At 45.8% G+C, this 15,764-nt stretch overlaps 1 protein-coding gene across 1 annotated transcript in view; it reads right to left on the reverse strand.

Annotated features, from left to right (window-relative positions):
* The window catches only part of LOC141096233 (hydroxysteroid 11-beta-dehydrogenase 1-like protein A), a 47,543-nt gene that overhangs the window by 31,402 nt on the left and 377 nt on the right, over nt 1-15,764 (reverse strand). Inside the window, exons 2-3 of the mRNA XM_073582735.1 lie at nt 7,993-8,123; nt 7,637-7,748 (exon numbers count right to left, since the gene is read on the reverse strand). Coding sequence (XP_073438836.1) covers nt 7,637-7,748; nt 7,993-8,123 — 243 coding nt within the window. The remainder of the gene's footprint in view (nt 1-7,636; nt 7,749-7,992; nt 8,124-15,764) is intronic.

The following is a 15,764-nucleotide window of genomic DNA, read 5'->3' on the forward strand; positions in this document are numbered from 1 at the left end:
GCATATGTAATGAACCGCTCATTACTTATGCGCATAGGTAATGAGCGGACGTTGAAAGCTGGAAGAACACCGGAGAAATGAAGATGGAATAAGCGCCACCAGCCAGGGCTGCCTGCAAGTGCAAGAGACATGCATTGCTAGGGGAGGAGTTGTAGTTAATTGCACTACCCGGGTAGTGCCGATTGGAGCCGGAGACCCGGGCCCCTATATGGGCCGGGCCCCAAAACAACCGCTTCGGCTGCTACCACAGTAGTTACGCCACTGCCAGTTTGTAAGATGGTACCTTAAGGTGGATGTATTTGGTGGAGAGCCACACCTTGTCACCAGGGAGAAATGGAGGAACATCCAGGCACCTCTTGTCAGCGTGAAATTTCATTCTGTCCCGTGCTTTCTCGAGAGCGGTTTTGGTCTCCTGTCATACCCTGGAGAACTCCACAGACAGAGAATCGGCAGCAGGTACCCCCGAGACAGGAAGTACCGGTAGAGGCACACTAGGATGCTGTCCAAAGACGATGAAGAAAGGAGACTTGGTGGATGATTCACTGGAGTGATTATTGTAGGCGAACTCAGCCCAAGGAAGTAGACCGACCCAGTCCTTCTGATGAGCATTAGAAAAATGCCGGAGGTAGGATGTAAGGATCTGGTTGGTACGTTCCACCTGCCCATTGGTTTGGGGGTGATATGCAGAAGAGAAATCCAATGACACTTTCATGAGTCCACATAGAGCTCTCCAGAACCGAGAGGTGAATTGGACCCCTCTGTCTGACACGATGTGCTGGGGGAAGCCGTGAATCCTGAAGATATGGGAAATGAAGATCTTCGTCAAGTCAGGAGCAGAGGGTAGTCCGTGAAGAGGAATGAAGTGGGCCATCTTTGAAAATCGATCTACAACCACCAAGACCACAGTACAACCGGAAGAACAAGGCAGATCAGTAATGAAATCCATGGCTATGTGTTGCCATGGAGCCGACGGAACGGGAAGCAGGAGCAGAAGACCGGAGGGTGGTTGTCTGGGTATCTTGTTCTGGGCACAGGACGGGCAAGATGCCACAAAGTCTTTAACATCCTGGGAGAGAGAAGACCACCAATAATAGGGAGAAATTAAGTCCAAAGTCTTTTTGACACCAACGTGGCCGGCAATCTTGGACGAATGTCCCCAGTTTAACACTCGTTTTCAGTTATTCTCAGCCACAAAGGTTCTTCCCGGAGGTAACGTGTTGAACTTGACAGGAGCCACGGTAATTACTTTGGACGGGTCAATGATATGAGAGGGTTCTTCCTCTGCATCAGATGACAAGAATGATCTTGATAACGCATCCGCTCTAACGTTTTTATTGCCGGGCCGAAAATGTAGTTCAAAGTCAAAGCGGGCGAAGAATAGAGACCACCTGGCTTGCCGAGGATTGAGCCTCTGTGCGGACTGGATGTACGCCCGGTTCTTATAGTCAGTGAAGATCTTGAATGGATTTATGGCACCTTCCAGTAAGTACCTCCACTCCTACAAGGCCAATTTAATGGCCAATAGCTCCTTGTCGCCAATGGAGTAGTTCTGCTCAGTGGAGGAAAATACTTTAGAAAAGAAGCCACAGGTGACAAAACGACCAGAAGAGGATTTCTGCAGAAGGACTGCACCAGCCCCGGTAGAGAATGCGCCCACCTCGAGAGTGAAAGGTCTACTAACCTCAGGTCGGTGAAGCGCCGGAGCATCGGCGAAGGCTTGTTTCAGCGATTGGAAAGCCTCTTCAGCCTCAGAGGGCCAAGCCTTTGGGTTAGCTCCTTTGCGGATAAGAGACGAGATGGGGCGAACCAACGAGGAGAAATGAGGAACAAACTGTCGGTAGTAGTTCGCAAAACCAAGGAAGCGTTGGATTGCCTTCACCACATGGGGCTGTGGCCAATCAAGGATGGCGGACACCTTCACCGAATCCATGCGTAGACCTGAGTCTGAGATAATGTACCCCAGGAATGGCAGGGACGTTTGCTCGAAGGCACATTTCTCAAGCTTGGCATAAAGGCAGTTCTCCCTCAGGCGCTGGAGAACTTGACGCACGTTCTTTCTGTGAGCGGAGAGGTCTGGAGAAAAAACGAGGATGTCATCCAGATAGACTACCACGCAGGAGTAGAGCATATCCCAGAAGACATCATTCACAAACTCCTGGAACACCGCTGGGGCATTGCAGAGGCCGAAGGGCATGGCCAAGTACTCGTAGTGACCGTCTCTGGTGTTAAAGGCAGTCTTCCACTCATCTCCAGAACGAATGCGGATCAAGTTGTAGGCCCCACGGAGATCCAGTTTGGTGAAAATTCGAGCTCCTCTAAGCCGGTCAAAGAGCTCCGGGATCAATGGCAATGGGTACTTGTTCTTGACCGTGGTATCGTTCAGGCCTCGGTAGTCTATGCAAGGATGGAGGGAGCTGTCCTTCTTTTTGACAAAGAAAAATCCCGCTTCCGCAGGCGAGGAGGACTTACGGATAAATCCTCTTGCAAGGTTCTCCTGGATATACTCAGACATCGCTTGGGTTTCAGCAGGGGATAGCGGATATATTCTACCCCTGGGTGGCATAGAACCAGGAATGAGGTCGATCGTCAGTTGTATGGCCGATGGAGGAGCAGAGTCTCGGCCTCCTTCTTGTCGAAGACAGCTGCAAAGGACCAGTAAGCCGACGGCAGACCTGTAGGTGCCGAGGACAGACAGGCAGACTTCATCGGATGGATGGGCAACAGGCACTTCTCCTGACAGAACGGTCCCCAACGGAGTATATCGCCCGACTGCCAGTCCAGGGTTGGCTCATGAGTCCACAACCAAGGGAGACCTAGAAGAAGCGTGTGAGACATAGTAGACAGGACGTGGAAGGAGATCTTCTCCCGGTGCAGGGCTCCGATCTGCAGCTCGATCTCTTCGGTGGCCTGGGTAACGGTCTCCTGCAAGGATGTACCATTGGCCAAAACTATCGACCGAGGAGTCTCCAGGGATCTGACAGGGATCCGGTATTTTTTAACCGCCTTGAGTGTGATAAAATTCCCCTCTGCGCCAGAATCCAGAAAAGCCTCCTCAGAATAATGCTTGGCACCAAGATTCAGTAACACGGACAAGAGCAGGGAAGGAGAGGGGTCATGTACACCTAGGGAGGCCTCTCCTACCAACCCTAGGTGGAGAAGTTTCCCGGGTTCTTGGGGCAGGAACGAAGGAGATAATGGGAGCTTCTCTCTGGCTGATTCACGGGCACGCTCCTGAAATGGCAGGTCAATGCATGTCGCCAGAGAGATCAGATCCTCTAAAGAGGTGGGGGTATCCCGACCTGCCAGTTCGTCTTTGATCTGACCGGACAGGCCACGCCAGAAGATCCCTACGAGGGTCTCGTTGTCCCAACCGAGTTCGGAGGACAAGGAACGAAAACGGATGGCATACTATCCCTCTGGTAGCGTACCCTGATGGAGGTTAAAGAGGGACTCAGTGGTAGAAGCCAGCCGACCCGGCTCATCGAACACCTTGCAGAAGGTGTCCAAAAAGGTGGAAAGCTGAGAGACGAGTGAATCATTGTGCTCCCAGAGGGGGTTCACCCATGCTAACGCCTCCCCCTCTAAGTGTGAAACAAAAAAGGCAATTTGGGCGAGCTCGGTGGGATAGTGCTGCAGCAAAAGTTCAAAATGTAGCAGGCATTGGTTCAAAAATCCTCGACAAAACTTAGGGTCCCCGCTATATCGGGGTGGCTTGCCGAGACGCGGCAGTGGGTGCAGGGTCGAAGGCTGGGCAGAAACGGATTGTATTGAAAGGAGCCGACTATCTACCGACGCCATATAGTTGAGGATACGGGCCTGGGTGTCACGTTGCTGTGTGAGTTCTTGCTGGAGGCTGGACAACAGGGAAGCATTCCCAGGGTCAGAGGATTTCAAAAAGGCCATAATCCTAGTTTGATTAGAAGACTGAATGGTCGACAAGCGGGACTCCATGCATTTCAGAGAGGACATGATCCTAGTCTGATTCTCCAGGGGGAACACCAATTCCTTTTGGGCAGAGGCGGTGGTACCAGCAGGGTCCATGGCCTGATTATACTGTGACGACTCCTGGAGTGGACCCTCTGGGTCGTGGCACCAACCCTCCCAGGGCGAGCTGACCTAGTGAAGACCACCCCCTATACAGGGAGTGTCAGGGGCAAGCCCCAGGGGGTGAGGTACCACGACTGCTGGCACCAGATGGCCGGCTCACAGGAGACATAAGTGAGTGTGTCTGCAGGAACTGTAAAACGTGGGCACAGGATATATCGTGATATAGCACATGATCACGAGGGCTTCCAGGTCAAGTCCTCCAGTACCATAGAGAGGACTGACCTGGAGACCGAACTGAGAAGAGTGCGCAAGCGCACACATAACATGGAGGAGACAGGAACCTAGGTATGAGAGGTGCGCGTGCGCACCCGGCTGGACCCCCGGAGTGACCACGGCTTCGGAAGAGATGACGTCGGGACCGAGGTCCCGCCCCCAGGTGAGCAAGGCGTGACACTTTGCTCATGAATGGCGTTCCCTGGTCTGTCAAAATTTCTTTGGGCAAACCGGTCTTGGCAAAGATGTGTACCAGCTCCCAACCTCTTAGCTGAAGAGTTCCTCAGTGGCACTGCTTCGGGATATCGAGTCGCATAATCCATGACAACCAAGATGTATTGATGGCCGCGTGCAGACTTAACAAAAGGTCCCATCAGGCCCATAAAAAGTCTCTGAAAGGGAATTTCTATCACCGGCAATGGAACTAAGGGGTTTCTGCAGTGAGAGACAGGGGCAGTTATCTGGCAGGTAGGGCAGGACCTACAATAATTCAGCCTGGCCAATAAAATATCTGCAGTACCCTCTCCTGAGTTTTCTCTACCCATAGATGACCACCCAGTATATGAGCATGGGCCATATCTAGATCCCTCCGCCGGTACGATGTCAGAACAACTGTTCCACAATTTCTCCACCCCTCAATTTGGTCACCTGATACAGCAGCTTGCTAGTCACTGCAAGATGAGGGAATCTGGTGTCAGCCTCCATCTCTTGAGCAACCCCATTACATACAGTGACATTTTCAAAGGCATATTTTGACGTGAGGTCTCGAAGCTGAGCAGTCCCAAAGTTCTCTCCAAGCACCTCTAAATCAGGGAAGCTGGGCTTCTCTGGTACAGCCTTGTCCTCCTCTCCAGTGAGGACACAAAGGAGAAACTCCTTCACCTCTGCTCCTAACGGAGTTACCTTCAGAGGGGCCTGGATTTTAGCTGGGACACTCTGTACTGCCCTCTTCTGCCACAAGTCCCAGAATAGAGAAAAATCATGATCCAGTATGACGGGATGGATCAAGTCTCTCACTACTCCAACATCATGGGTCTTTTCACCGCAGTTTGTCCCCACAGTTACTCTGGCTACAGGGTAGTCCTTGGCGTCTCCGTGTAGACAACGGACACCTACCAACTTATTGGGGATTAAATGGTGGGGCAGTGCATCGTTGATTAGTGTTACCAGACTTACAGAGTCCAACAGACCGAGGACCCGCACCCTGTTGAAGAATATGGCACATGACTGGGGACAGTCACCGAGTTTACAGTCCACACCGCAAGCAGGGTAAGCGTAATACGAGCACTGTCTGCCGAGACTGCAGGTTCTGGGGACATTTTACATCGGGCGGCTACGTGCCCAGGATTGCAATACCACCAACAGACCATATTCTTCATCCCAGTCTTAGAGGTCCCCTCAGCAGGATTGGACCGTCCCCCAGTTGTGGGCCTAGCCACCCTCTTTGGTGAGCCCTCCCCCTTTTGAGTATCACAGTACAGGGACGTAGTAATGTTGGTCTCTCCAGGAATTTCTCCACCACCTGGCACCTCTCAATCAGTCCAACCAGGTCGTCTGCATTCCGGGCGTCGCCCTGGGAAACCCAGGTCTGTATTGGCCTGGGTAGAGAGTGGATGAAACTGCCCATCACCACACGCTTGATCATCTGGGCCAGAGTGGAAGACTCTGGCTGCAGCCCCTTTAGGTCCAGGTGTAGCAAGTCAAACATCTGTGAGCAAGGTGGTTTATCACCATCATATGCCCAGCGGTGGATTCGCTAAGCACATTGTCACCCCCAGGCGTGCCAGTATCTCAGTTTTAAACTTCCCATACTCCTTGGCATCCTGGAGGGCTAAGTCATAATATACCTTCTGGAGCTCTCCTGTCAGATATGACCAAATACCTCTGCCCACTGCTCTGGTGGAAATCTCTCCTGTTCAGCCATCTGCTCAAAAACTGTCATGAAGTCTTCCACATCATCTCCTGGGGTCATTTTCTGCATAGCTTGCCTTACCGTTTTCCGGGCGTATGCATCACTCTTCTTGGAGGGCCCAGTAGAAACACCAAAATGAGTCTGAAGTCTGATTGTGCGGTAAGACCACTGAAGGTCCTTTTCCAGCTGGAGAGCGTCCCAGTTGGTGGTCGGACAGAAAGATAGCCCCTTTAGTAATACCGAGAGTTTTGCAGAGGAGAGTGTTTAGCCTGAGATGTTCATCACCAGGTTGGTCGGCTTACCTGGGAGTGTGTTGTCATTCATCTCGATCTTCGGGTTGGTCTGCGTGTTGGTATCCTCCCCTGTGGTCTTTTGGTAAAAAAACGTTGTCTACTCGTTGTCTGCTCTGTCCGGTTGAAGAATTGCTGCCCGAGCTGAAGGATCCATATCTGTGCTGGCCTTGTTGTCTTCACCATGAGGTGGTACTGGTTGAATCGGTCCATCTGTAGACCCTGTTATTGATTGGCTTGTATGATCTATATCTAACCTTAGCCTATTCTTGTTTTACAGACATGCTGATCCCCTCTATATTTCAGTGAGTTTCTCCATCTGTGCTCCTCATTACCCAAAACACTGTAAACACCCGGGTTCCAACAAACCTCTCTGTTCTGTCCAGCCATATAATTGCTGTCTAGAAAGTCATTTTTGTGTGTATTAATCCTTCATATATTTCATACTGTAAGGTAACAGCACCACCTGCTGGCCATTTAATGCATAGATTCTAGTTTAATTTGCAATGTATTGTGGGATTGTTCCTGTTACATCATAGTCTTGTTTATGACATTGTGAGGGGAACAGCAGCCATTATATGTAAATACAATCAAAATGCTTCTATGTGATGTGCAATATGTTAGCATTTGGGGCCCCATTTTAAACTTTGCCTAGGCCCCCACTTTGCCTAAAACCGGCCCTACCTGCAGATGTGTCAGTTAGAATTAATCACACACAGCTCTGCATGGAAATCAGGGGAGCAGAGAGCAACCATTACACATCCCTCTGGTAACTCCCTTTCATGTAAAATAATCTCTGGAAATAGAGTGATCTTCTGGGCAACATCCGCCCCGTAGCCTGGAAGAGGTCATTTATATAAAGTGATAAAAGATGTTTTCTCAACAAGGCATCTGAATGATGCATACAGGTTGGACTGTTTTTCAGCAGTCTATAACCTGTATGCCCATATTAATAGTTTAAATAAGACAAATGTGGTTACAGATTCATATTTTGAATTATGGGTTATCTATGATGTAATAAAAGCTAAGACTAAAGCATGATAGATTGTCTTTACATTGGTAACCATACAAAGTAAATTCTCCTGATTGGCATATAAATAAAGAACAATTTTACCTAATTGTTTAATTGCTTCTTTGCCCGCATTCTGAGATAAAGTCAAATTTTCCATATCGGCTACCACATAACCGGCAGATGCTGCTCCTAATTCCAAACACTTCTTTGCCACCTAAAATACCAACAAAATTTCAAGGATAGAGGGGAAAAAAAAGCAAAAATGTTCTGTTACCTGAATCAGTATTTTCATTTGGGCAGACTTTTAGGTGACTGCTCACCTTAACTTATGGTTGGTTTAGCTAGAAAAGCAATGATGACACCTGACGCCCAGATTCGCACATGGATGTTCCTGATACTCATATGATAATAGTGTGACATGTAATTATGCATGAAAAGTTGAAGCTATATAAACATACCTCCTGTAGTTGCTTAGCCCTTCTGGCAGTGAGCATAACATGAGCCCCCATTTCTGAAAATCTGTATGCAATTTGCTCTCCAATTCCTGTACTTGATCCAGTCACTAGTACTCTCTTCCCTTTTACCATTTCTAGAAGAAGCAAAGTTACACAAATTACAGGTGGAACCTTGCTCCCCAGTGTTCACAAGTCAACATTTGATAAAAACTGATAGAATCACAAATTAATATATCTTATTTATATGGTAAGGTGACTGTTCAGATGACAAATTTTTTTTTCTCACACAAATCAAATGTCTGAATGAAAAAAATTGAATATTTTTATATGATTGTCTATTCAAGTCTATGGGTGTGCCAAAAAATCTGATCCCATACGGATCAACGGTATAGCATTAATTTTTTTACAGATATATTGTAATTCCTGACATAGGAAACGGTTTTAAATTACATTTATTGCTGATCTATAAAAATCGATGCCAAACAGATAAAAATACAGATGAAAAATCAGTCATTTTTTATAAATGAAAATCGGACGATTTCTTTTTTTTATACAGTCGTGTGAAATTAGCCTTACAAATACAAAAATCATAAACATGACGTAAAAAGTCTGGTAATATCTGAACAATTTTGCTTTGTGTAACAAATGAAAGTACGGTAAATTAGTTTAATTACCGTTATAGATTTCTCCAGATCAAGTACAGAAAAAAAAACATGGAATCACTCAATCCTGAGTATGAAATTATAGACTAGCAAACAAAATGGGAAGTTTATGAAAGTAAAATGTATAGGTAGTACAAAGGGGGACTGAAACAATCAGGATAGAAAACTTAAAGCAATATGCCTTGAAAATAGAAAATCCATCAAAGAAATTATGAAAATGAAATACAGTACAGTATTCACCTGTAGAAATCAGCACAATGCAATGGGATTTACACATAGAAAAGCCAAGAAAGAGCCGAAACATCTAACCAATAGGAACCATAATTACATAGGACTAAAGAATAATCATGAAGTGTGGATGATTGGATAAAAATGTCATTAAAGGGATCCTGTCATCAGGTGTTTATACCCCCAAACTAATGTTATTTACAAGTGCTTCTCGCTAAATTAGAATATCATCAAAAAGTTAATTAATTTCAGTTCTTCAATACAAAAAGTGAAACTCGTATATTGTATAGTCCTTTCAAACAGAGTGATCAATTTCAAGTGTTTATTTCTATTAATGATGATTATGGCTTACTGTGATAATGACTTTTGGGTTTTCATTGGCTGTAAGCCATAATCATCAACATTAATAGAAATAAACACTTGAAATAAATCCCTCTGTTTGCAATGACTCTATATAATATATGAGTTTCACTTTTTGTATTGAAGAACTGAAATAAATGAAGTTTTTGATGCTATTCTAATTTTGTGAGAAGAACCTGTATATGACTTTAGCTCAGGGTATTACAACCTAATGACATGTTCCCTTTAAATAAAATAATTCACTGACACCTAAATTGGGTATGCTTCACAAAGCCAAGTTGTTTATTTATTAACCCCTTAAAGATCATGTGCCAGCTTTTGACAGAGGGTTGTGCAAGTGTTAACAGGTACACGGATGTAACAGCGCAAACAATGAGGAGACAGTGGTACTTAAACCAACAATTTATTTGATCAACACAATCAAAGGGGTGCCTTCGGCACAATAACAGGTAGTAACACAAACGGTGAAAATGAAACAAGTCATGTTACAAGAAGAATAATTATTCAGATGAACAGTATATTGGCACACTGCGATTTACACTCTATCTTTCTATTGTAGTGCAGCGGGGTTGGTGCAGTGCAACAGACAGGTACGGACCACAGAAAGTTCAATATAAACAGTTTTTATTCTCAGACTCGCATAACAGGAGGGATATCTTCCAGATCGCAGCCGGGTTTCCACAAATGCAATCCGTGTTCAAAACCTTTTGCCGTGGGCAATGGCACTGCCGTGTCTCTTGGGTGCATCAGCTGACTTGAAGTCCCTGGCTCTGTGTTAGCTTCACAGAGTCCTGGGTTGCACAGAGCCTCCTACTCTGCAGCTTGAAAACTCCAAACTGACACACCCAAGGCCAAACTGAGACATTTAAATGGAATCGTGACCCTAGAACCACTTAAAAAAATCCATATTGGAGAGACGGATTTACCCCACTACCAAACCTGCAAATGCCTCTAAAAATAAAAGCCCTTGACAAGTTTTCCTAAAAATCTGAATGGGTCTATTAATAGGACCCAATCCACACTTCCTTTTATTTTGCCTTGTGATTCACATTTGTTCTGCTGTAAACACAAGGTGCTCCAGTGGATTTAATATTACTCTATCCGCATCCTGGGGGACACATATCGACCCTCGCATATGATCCCCCTCACAGCCTCACACTATTATTACCATTAAATAACTGCTATTGTCAGTGATGTTTTAGTCCTAATATCCTAACCTAAAGGGCGTCTCTGTCACTACTGGGCCCGTTACCATCATCACTCTATAGGCAACATAAAACATCACACAGGCCCTAATGGGAGTCAAAGATACTACCCACTAGGCTGCAAGTCCCAAATGGGTGAGTTACTCGTAACACTCGTCACATGAGCCGCTTTCATTCCCTGAAGCACGACCCTGGTCTCCTCTTTGTACCGTACATCTACACTGGAAGCGACGGCTCACACGAACATCCTTCTGCTGCGGCATAGTCGTCTCTCTGTCTCTGCTCTGATTCTGCTCGCTTGGGTCAGCATTCCCGGCTCTGGTCTCTCTCGAGTCTTTACTTGGATCTGGTCTGTCAACTCATTTACTAGGATCTGGTCTCTTGACTCCTTTACTCAGATCTGGTCTTTCGTATTGGCGACTACAATCCAGCTTGCTGTACCGAACATCCGTCTTGCTACAGGTTTAGGTGTCGACTTCTAACATTCACTGCCATCCTGGGCATTTTATAATTACTAACTGCGTCACAGCTGTCACGTGACCTGGTGTTTCCTCCAAACTCTTCTGTTATGAATAAGTCACCGAGAAGGATGTCAGAAATAGGCTAGACCACCAGGAAACCAGAAAGGTTGGTCACTTAGCGGATTACAGACCCCTAATCCTAACAACACAACTAACAGTAGCAGTGGAGCGTACCTATGTTGCCCTTGACGCTTCGGCACAGCTGGAGAACTAATTAAGCCTAAAGCAAGAAAGGTGAAATCTAAACTGCCCTGGAGTAGAAACCCAAAGAAATAGATAGCCCCCAAACATATATTGTCGGTGAGACAACATGAGGCACAAACACAGGCAGAAAATAGACTGAGCAAATCTGAGCAAATGATGGGGCCTGTTATGAATGGGTCACCGAGGAGGAACAACAAAAAGCTAAGTCCCAGAAAACCAGAAAGGTTGGTCACTATGCAGATTGCAGATCCCTGATCTTAACCACACAACTAATAGTAGCAGTGGAGCGTTCCTACGTTGCTCCTAGACGCCTCGCCACCACCGGAGGACTGCATAAACCTAAAGAAAGAAAAGGGAAAACTAACTGCCCCAGAGCAGACCCCAAAGGAAAAGACAGCCCCCACACATGCATTGACGGTGAAGCAAGATGAAAACACATACACAGGCAGGAAAATAGGCTGAGCAAATGATGGGGCCCGACTAACTAGAAAGGACAGGAAAGGAAAGCCACTCTCTGCAATCTTCCAAAAAACCCTACCAAAAATAATGTCCAACACGTCTGATAGCAAAATTAACCCTGAAGTCACTAGACTTCTCCCACTATATCAGCACTCTGAAATATTCTGAAACAGAGCAAAAAGAGGCCAATCTAATAAGGGACAAAAAGACAAATTGGCAAATACAGATAAGGAGTGGAAGTTCAGCATAGCCCCGGCAGAGGCAAGCTGACTACACAAAAAACTGAATTGACCAACAAGCGCAAGTGTGAACATTAGCAAAAAACAAACTTAACTTAAGAAGACTGGAAGAGAGCTGAAGTCCAAGACCTGAGAAGAGACTGAATCACCAGCAGCAGGATAGGGCGACGGCTGTCTTATATCCAGTCTGATACTCCAGAGATTCAATCGTTATCCTTCTCATCAGGTGGTAGATCACTACCACTTAAACCAACCTCACTACCTCCTGTCACCACCAGAGGGAGAACGGAAAGAGAACTCTCAACTGGAGGAGCAGAAAATGAGCTCATAACAGGGGCCCAAACTGTCTAGATAGGATAGGAAAGGAAAGAGACTTTCTGCAATCATGCAAAAACCCTAAAAAATCCAACATGTCTGATGTATAAAATACACTGAGGTCTCACGACCTCTCCCCCACTATATCAGCATTCTGGTGTGAACTGGCAGCAAAGCAAAAGAAACTAATATAACAGGGGACTGAATAAACTGACACAAGCTGTAACATATGGAGCGGGGTCCAGCACAGCCCCAGCAGGGAGCACGTTGAACCCTCACAGCAAAGCAGAAAGAGGCAAAACCAGATCAGATGCAAAGGATTAGCGAATGAACTACTTAACTGAAAAATGCAGGATCAGGCAGGAGACAGCAGACCTCAAGATGCACAGGAAGAAACTAATCACCAGCAACAACTGAGGGAAGCTTGCTCACTTATATCCTCCCAGTCAGTAACCCCTGATTTCTAATCATTGGCGTCAGATGGCAGACTTCTATCAACCCGGCCAGCTCCACTACCCGTAGTAACCACCAGAGGGAGCCCCGACTCAGAAGTCAGATCCAGAGAATTCACAACACTCTTCCCTGTGGGAACATGCACATGAGTTCCTACTAATGCAATTCTTTCTGCATTTACTTTTTCTATAGCAAATGTTGGTGTTCGCTTGCAGCCACTATGTTAGGAATTAACTGTTTGCATCTTCTCACTTGTCTATCTCCTTACACAGGACCCTAGTCTGCAGCAGGTCTGTTGATGTTAAAGAAATCCCATGCCCACTATGGGTGCACCGATGACCGCAGCTCACCAGCTGAGACGGACATGCGGCACATCTTTCCAGATCACATTTCTATTTATGTAGTGGAGACGCTCAGTCTCTGCTGCATAAATTACTTATAGACTTTCATTAGATGAGGTAAAACCGCATAATCTTCCTAATCACATGCGTATTAAGTGCGGGAACGCAGCTTATTATGCATGTATACTAATTTAAATAATGGTGAATCTTGTGACACAGCCGGAAGTACATGACACAGGAAGTGGAGGAAAGCACAGAAAGAGCTCCCTTCCTTTTTTAATAAATAAATAATAATTTAAAAAAAAATAGTGTGGGGGTCCCCCTATGTTTTTTAACCAGCCAGAAAAAAGCAGACTGCTGAGACTAGTATTTCAGGCTGGTAAGGATCCAATAGCCATGAACCTTACCAGCCTGCTTACCTTGGATGGATAGCAAAAATAGTGGGATCCCCTCCAAAAAAAATAGCATGGGGTCACCCTGTTTTTGTTAACCAGCCAAGGAAAAAGCAGACAGATGCGGCCTGGTATTCTCAGGCTAGCGATGCCCATGGATATTGGCCCTCACCAGCCTAAAAATAATAGCCTGCATCCGCCCCACAATTGACACATCCAAAGATGCGCCAGTTGTGACACTTTACCTGACTCTTCCCACTTGCACTGTAGCGGTGGCAAGTTGGGTTCATATTTGTGGGGTTGATGTCACACACACCAATAATAAAGTAGTTTAATTGAAATGACACAGACTCCTTTAATAGATATTAATTAAACCATACTTACCGAACGCCTATTGCACCGATGCCCTTGTCTCCTGGAAGAGAATTAAAATAAAAAAGCAACAATATTCCTTACCTATCCGCCAAGAAGATATACATACTGTCCCATGATGTGTCCATCTCTGCTACATCTGGATGCCTTTGACTAAACGGTGGCATTATGCCTCCATTCAGTCTGACATCCAGAGCACAGCTGAGCTTGAAGATGATCATGTGAGATATCTCGGTCCCCAGAAGTCATATGCACTGCAATTCTTGTGATCGTGAGAATGTGGATAGTGGATAGTGACTGTAGATAACCCAGTCCCCGGTGATCAACTGATCGCGAGAACTGCATTGTACATGTACTTCTGGCTAAAATAAGGTACACCATTATTTAAATTAGTACACTTGTGTAGTAAGCTGCGTTCCCGCACTTTATGCGCATGTGATTAGGAAGATAACGCGGTTTTATTGCATCCAAAGAAAGTGTATGGGCAATTTACGCAGTGGAAACTGAGCGTCTACATAAATTGACATGCTGCAGTCTGGAAAGACACGCCACATGTCTGTCTCCTCAGGTAAGTCGTAAGTGTCCGTGCACGCATAGTAGACATGGGATTTCTTGAAATCCCATCCACTATGCTGTAACATCTGTACGCTGCGGGATAGATGCTGCGGATACATGCAGCATCCATCCTGCAGTGTTTTCTATCAGTGGGAACATACCTTGACAGTTAGAAGACTCCTGTGTAAAGCTAATCTCTTAGCAAAAATTCCCCGCAAAGTCCCTCTGTTAAAAAAAGTCATATACTGAATTGGATACAATTTGCCAAAGGACATATCAACTGTAAAGATGGGCGGATACCTGGATGTTCGGGTCCGTCGTAATCCATGTCTGGGGTAAAAACAGTTTTCAGTTTTCAACCTGGATGATGTGACCATCCAGGCTGAGAGAACTACTGGTGACTAACCTGCTGCGAGCACAACGTCAGTGACCGCCAGTGACATCATTGAGGTTACCTCCAATCACTGAGGCTGCGTTCCCAGCTTTTATTAGCGGCAGCAGGTGTCAGATGATGGTAGTGGCAGTCCCATCAGCTGACATCAGTGACCGGTGGTAAACTTTATACCTCCGATCTCTGCTTGGCGCTCACGCTGTCTTTTGACAGCATGGGAACCATGGCTCTCTGGCCAGCGGGGAAGATTTCACCGCCGATCAGAAGTGGTGTTTGTCATGCTGTCATGCACATGACAGCGTGGCAAACAATCGGTGTTCGGGAAGCCGAACCCAAACAGTAACAAGGACTTCCTGGCAAAGTCTGTGTTCGGTGTTTGTGCCTGAACAGTCTGTGTTCAGTATGGATGCCGAATTTTACTGTTCGAGTTCACCCATCCCTAATCAACTGGCCTAACAAGAAATGGAGAAACATTTTGTGGACTGATGAAAGAAAAAATTTTCTTTTTGGGTTCAAGGGCCACAGACAGTTCATGTGACGACCCCCAATCTCTGCATTCAAGCCACAGTACACTCTGACAACAGTGAAGGATGGTGCAAACTCACAATATGGGCATGTTTCTCTTACTATGGTTCCGGACCTATTTACCGCATACAAGGGATCATGGACCAGCTTGCATTTATTAAAATACTCGAAGAGGTCATATTACATTACGCTTAAGAGGATAAGCCCTTGAAATGGGTGTTTCAACAAGACAACGACCCTAAACACACCAGTAAACAAGCAAAATCTTGGTTCTAGTCCCACAAAATAAAGGTTATGGGATAATTGTGGGATATAGTCTAAGCATCTGGGCTGGAATAACAGATGACAGGTGCCAGAAGTTGGTTGACTCTATGTAACATAGATATGACGCAGTTTTAAGAAGACTGTGGGTATACAGCTAAATATTAGATTAATGTTTCGCAGGAATGCTAAATCCACAAAAATGCACATATTGTGAGTTTGTAAAGACAAATAAAGTAGTTAAAAATTATATACATTTCGCTTCATGTTTTGAATTAGAAAACCATGAGCA

This window comes from Dendrobates tinctorius, unplaced genomic scaffold (assembly GCF_039654945.1).
Source record: "Dendrobates tinctorius isolate UK_male_01 unplaced genomic scaffold, ASM3965494v1 ptg000073l, whole genome shotgun sequence".
Taxonomy (NCBI): Eukaryota; Metazoa; Chordata; class Amphibia; order Anura; family Dendrobatidae; genus Dendrobates; species Dendrobates tinctorius.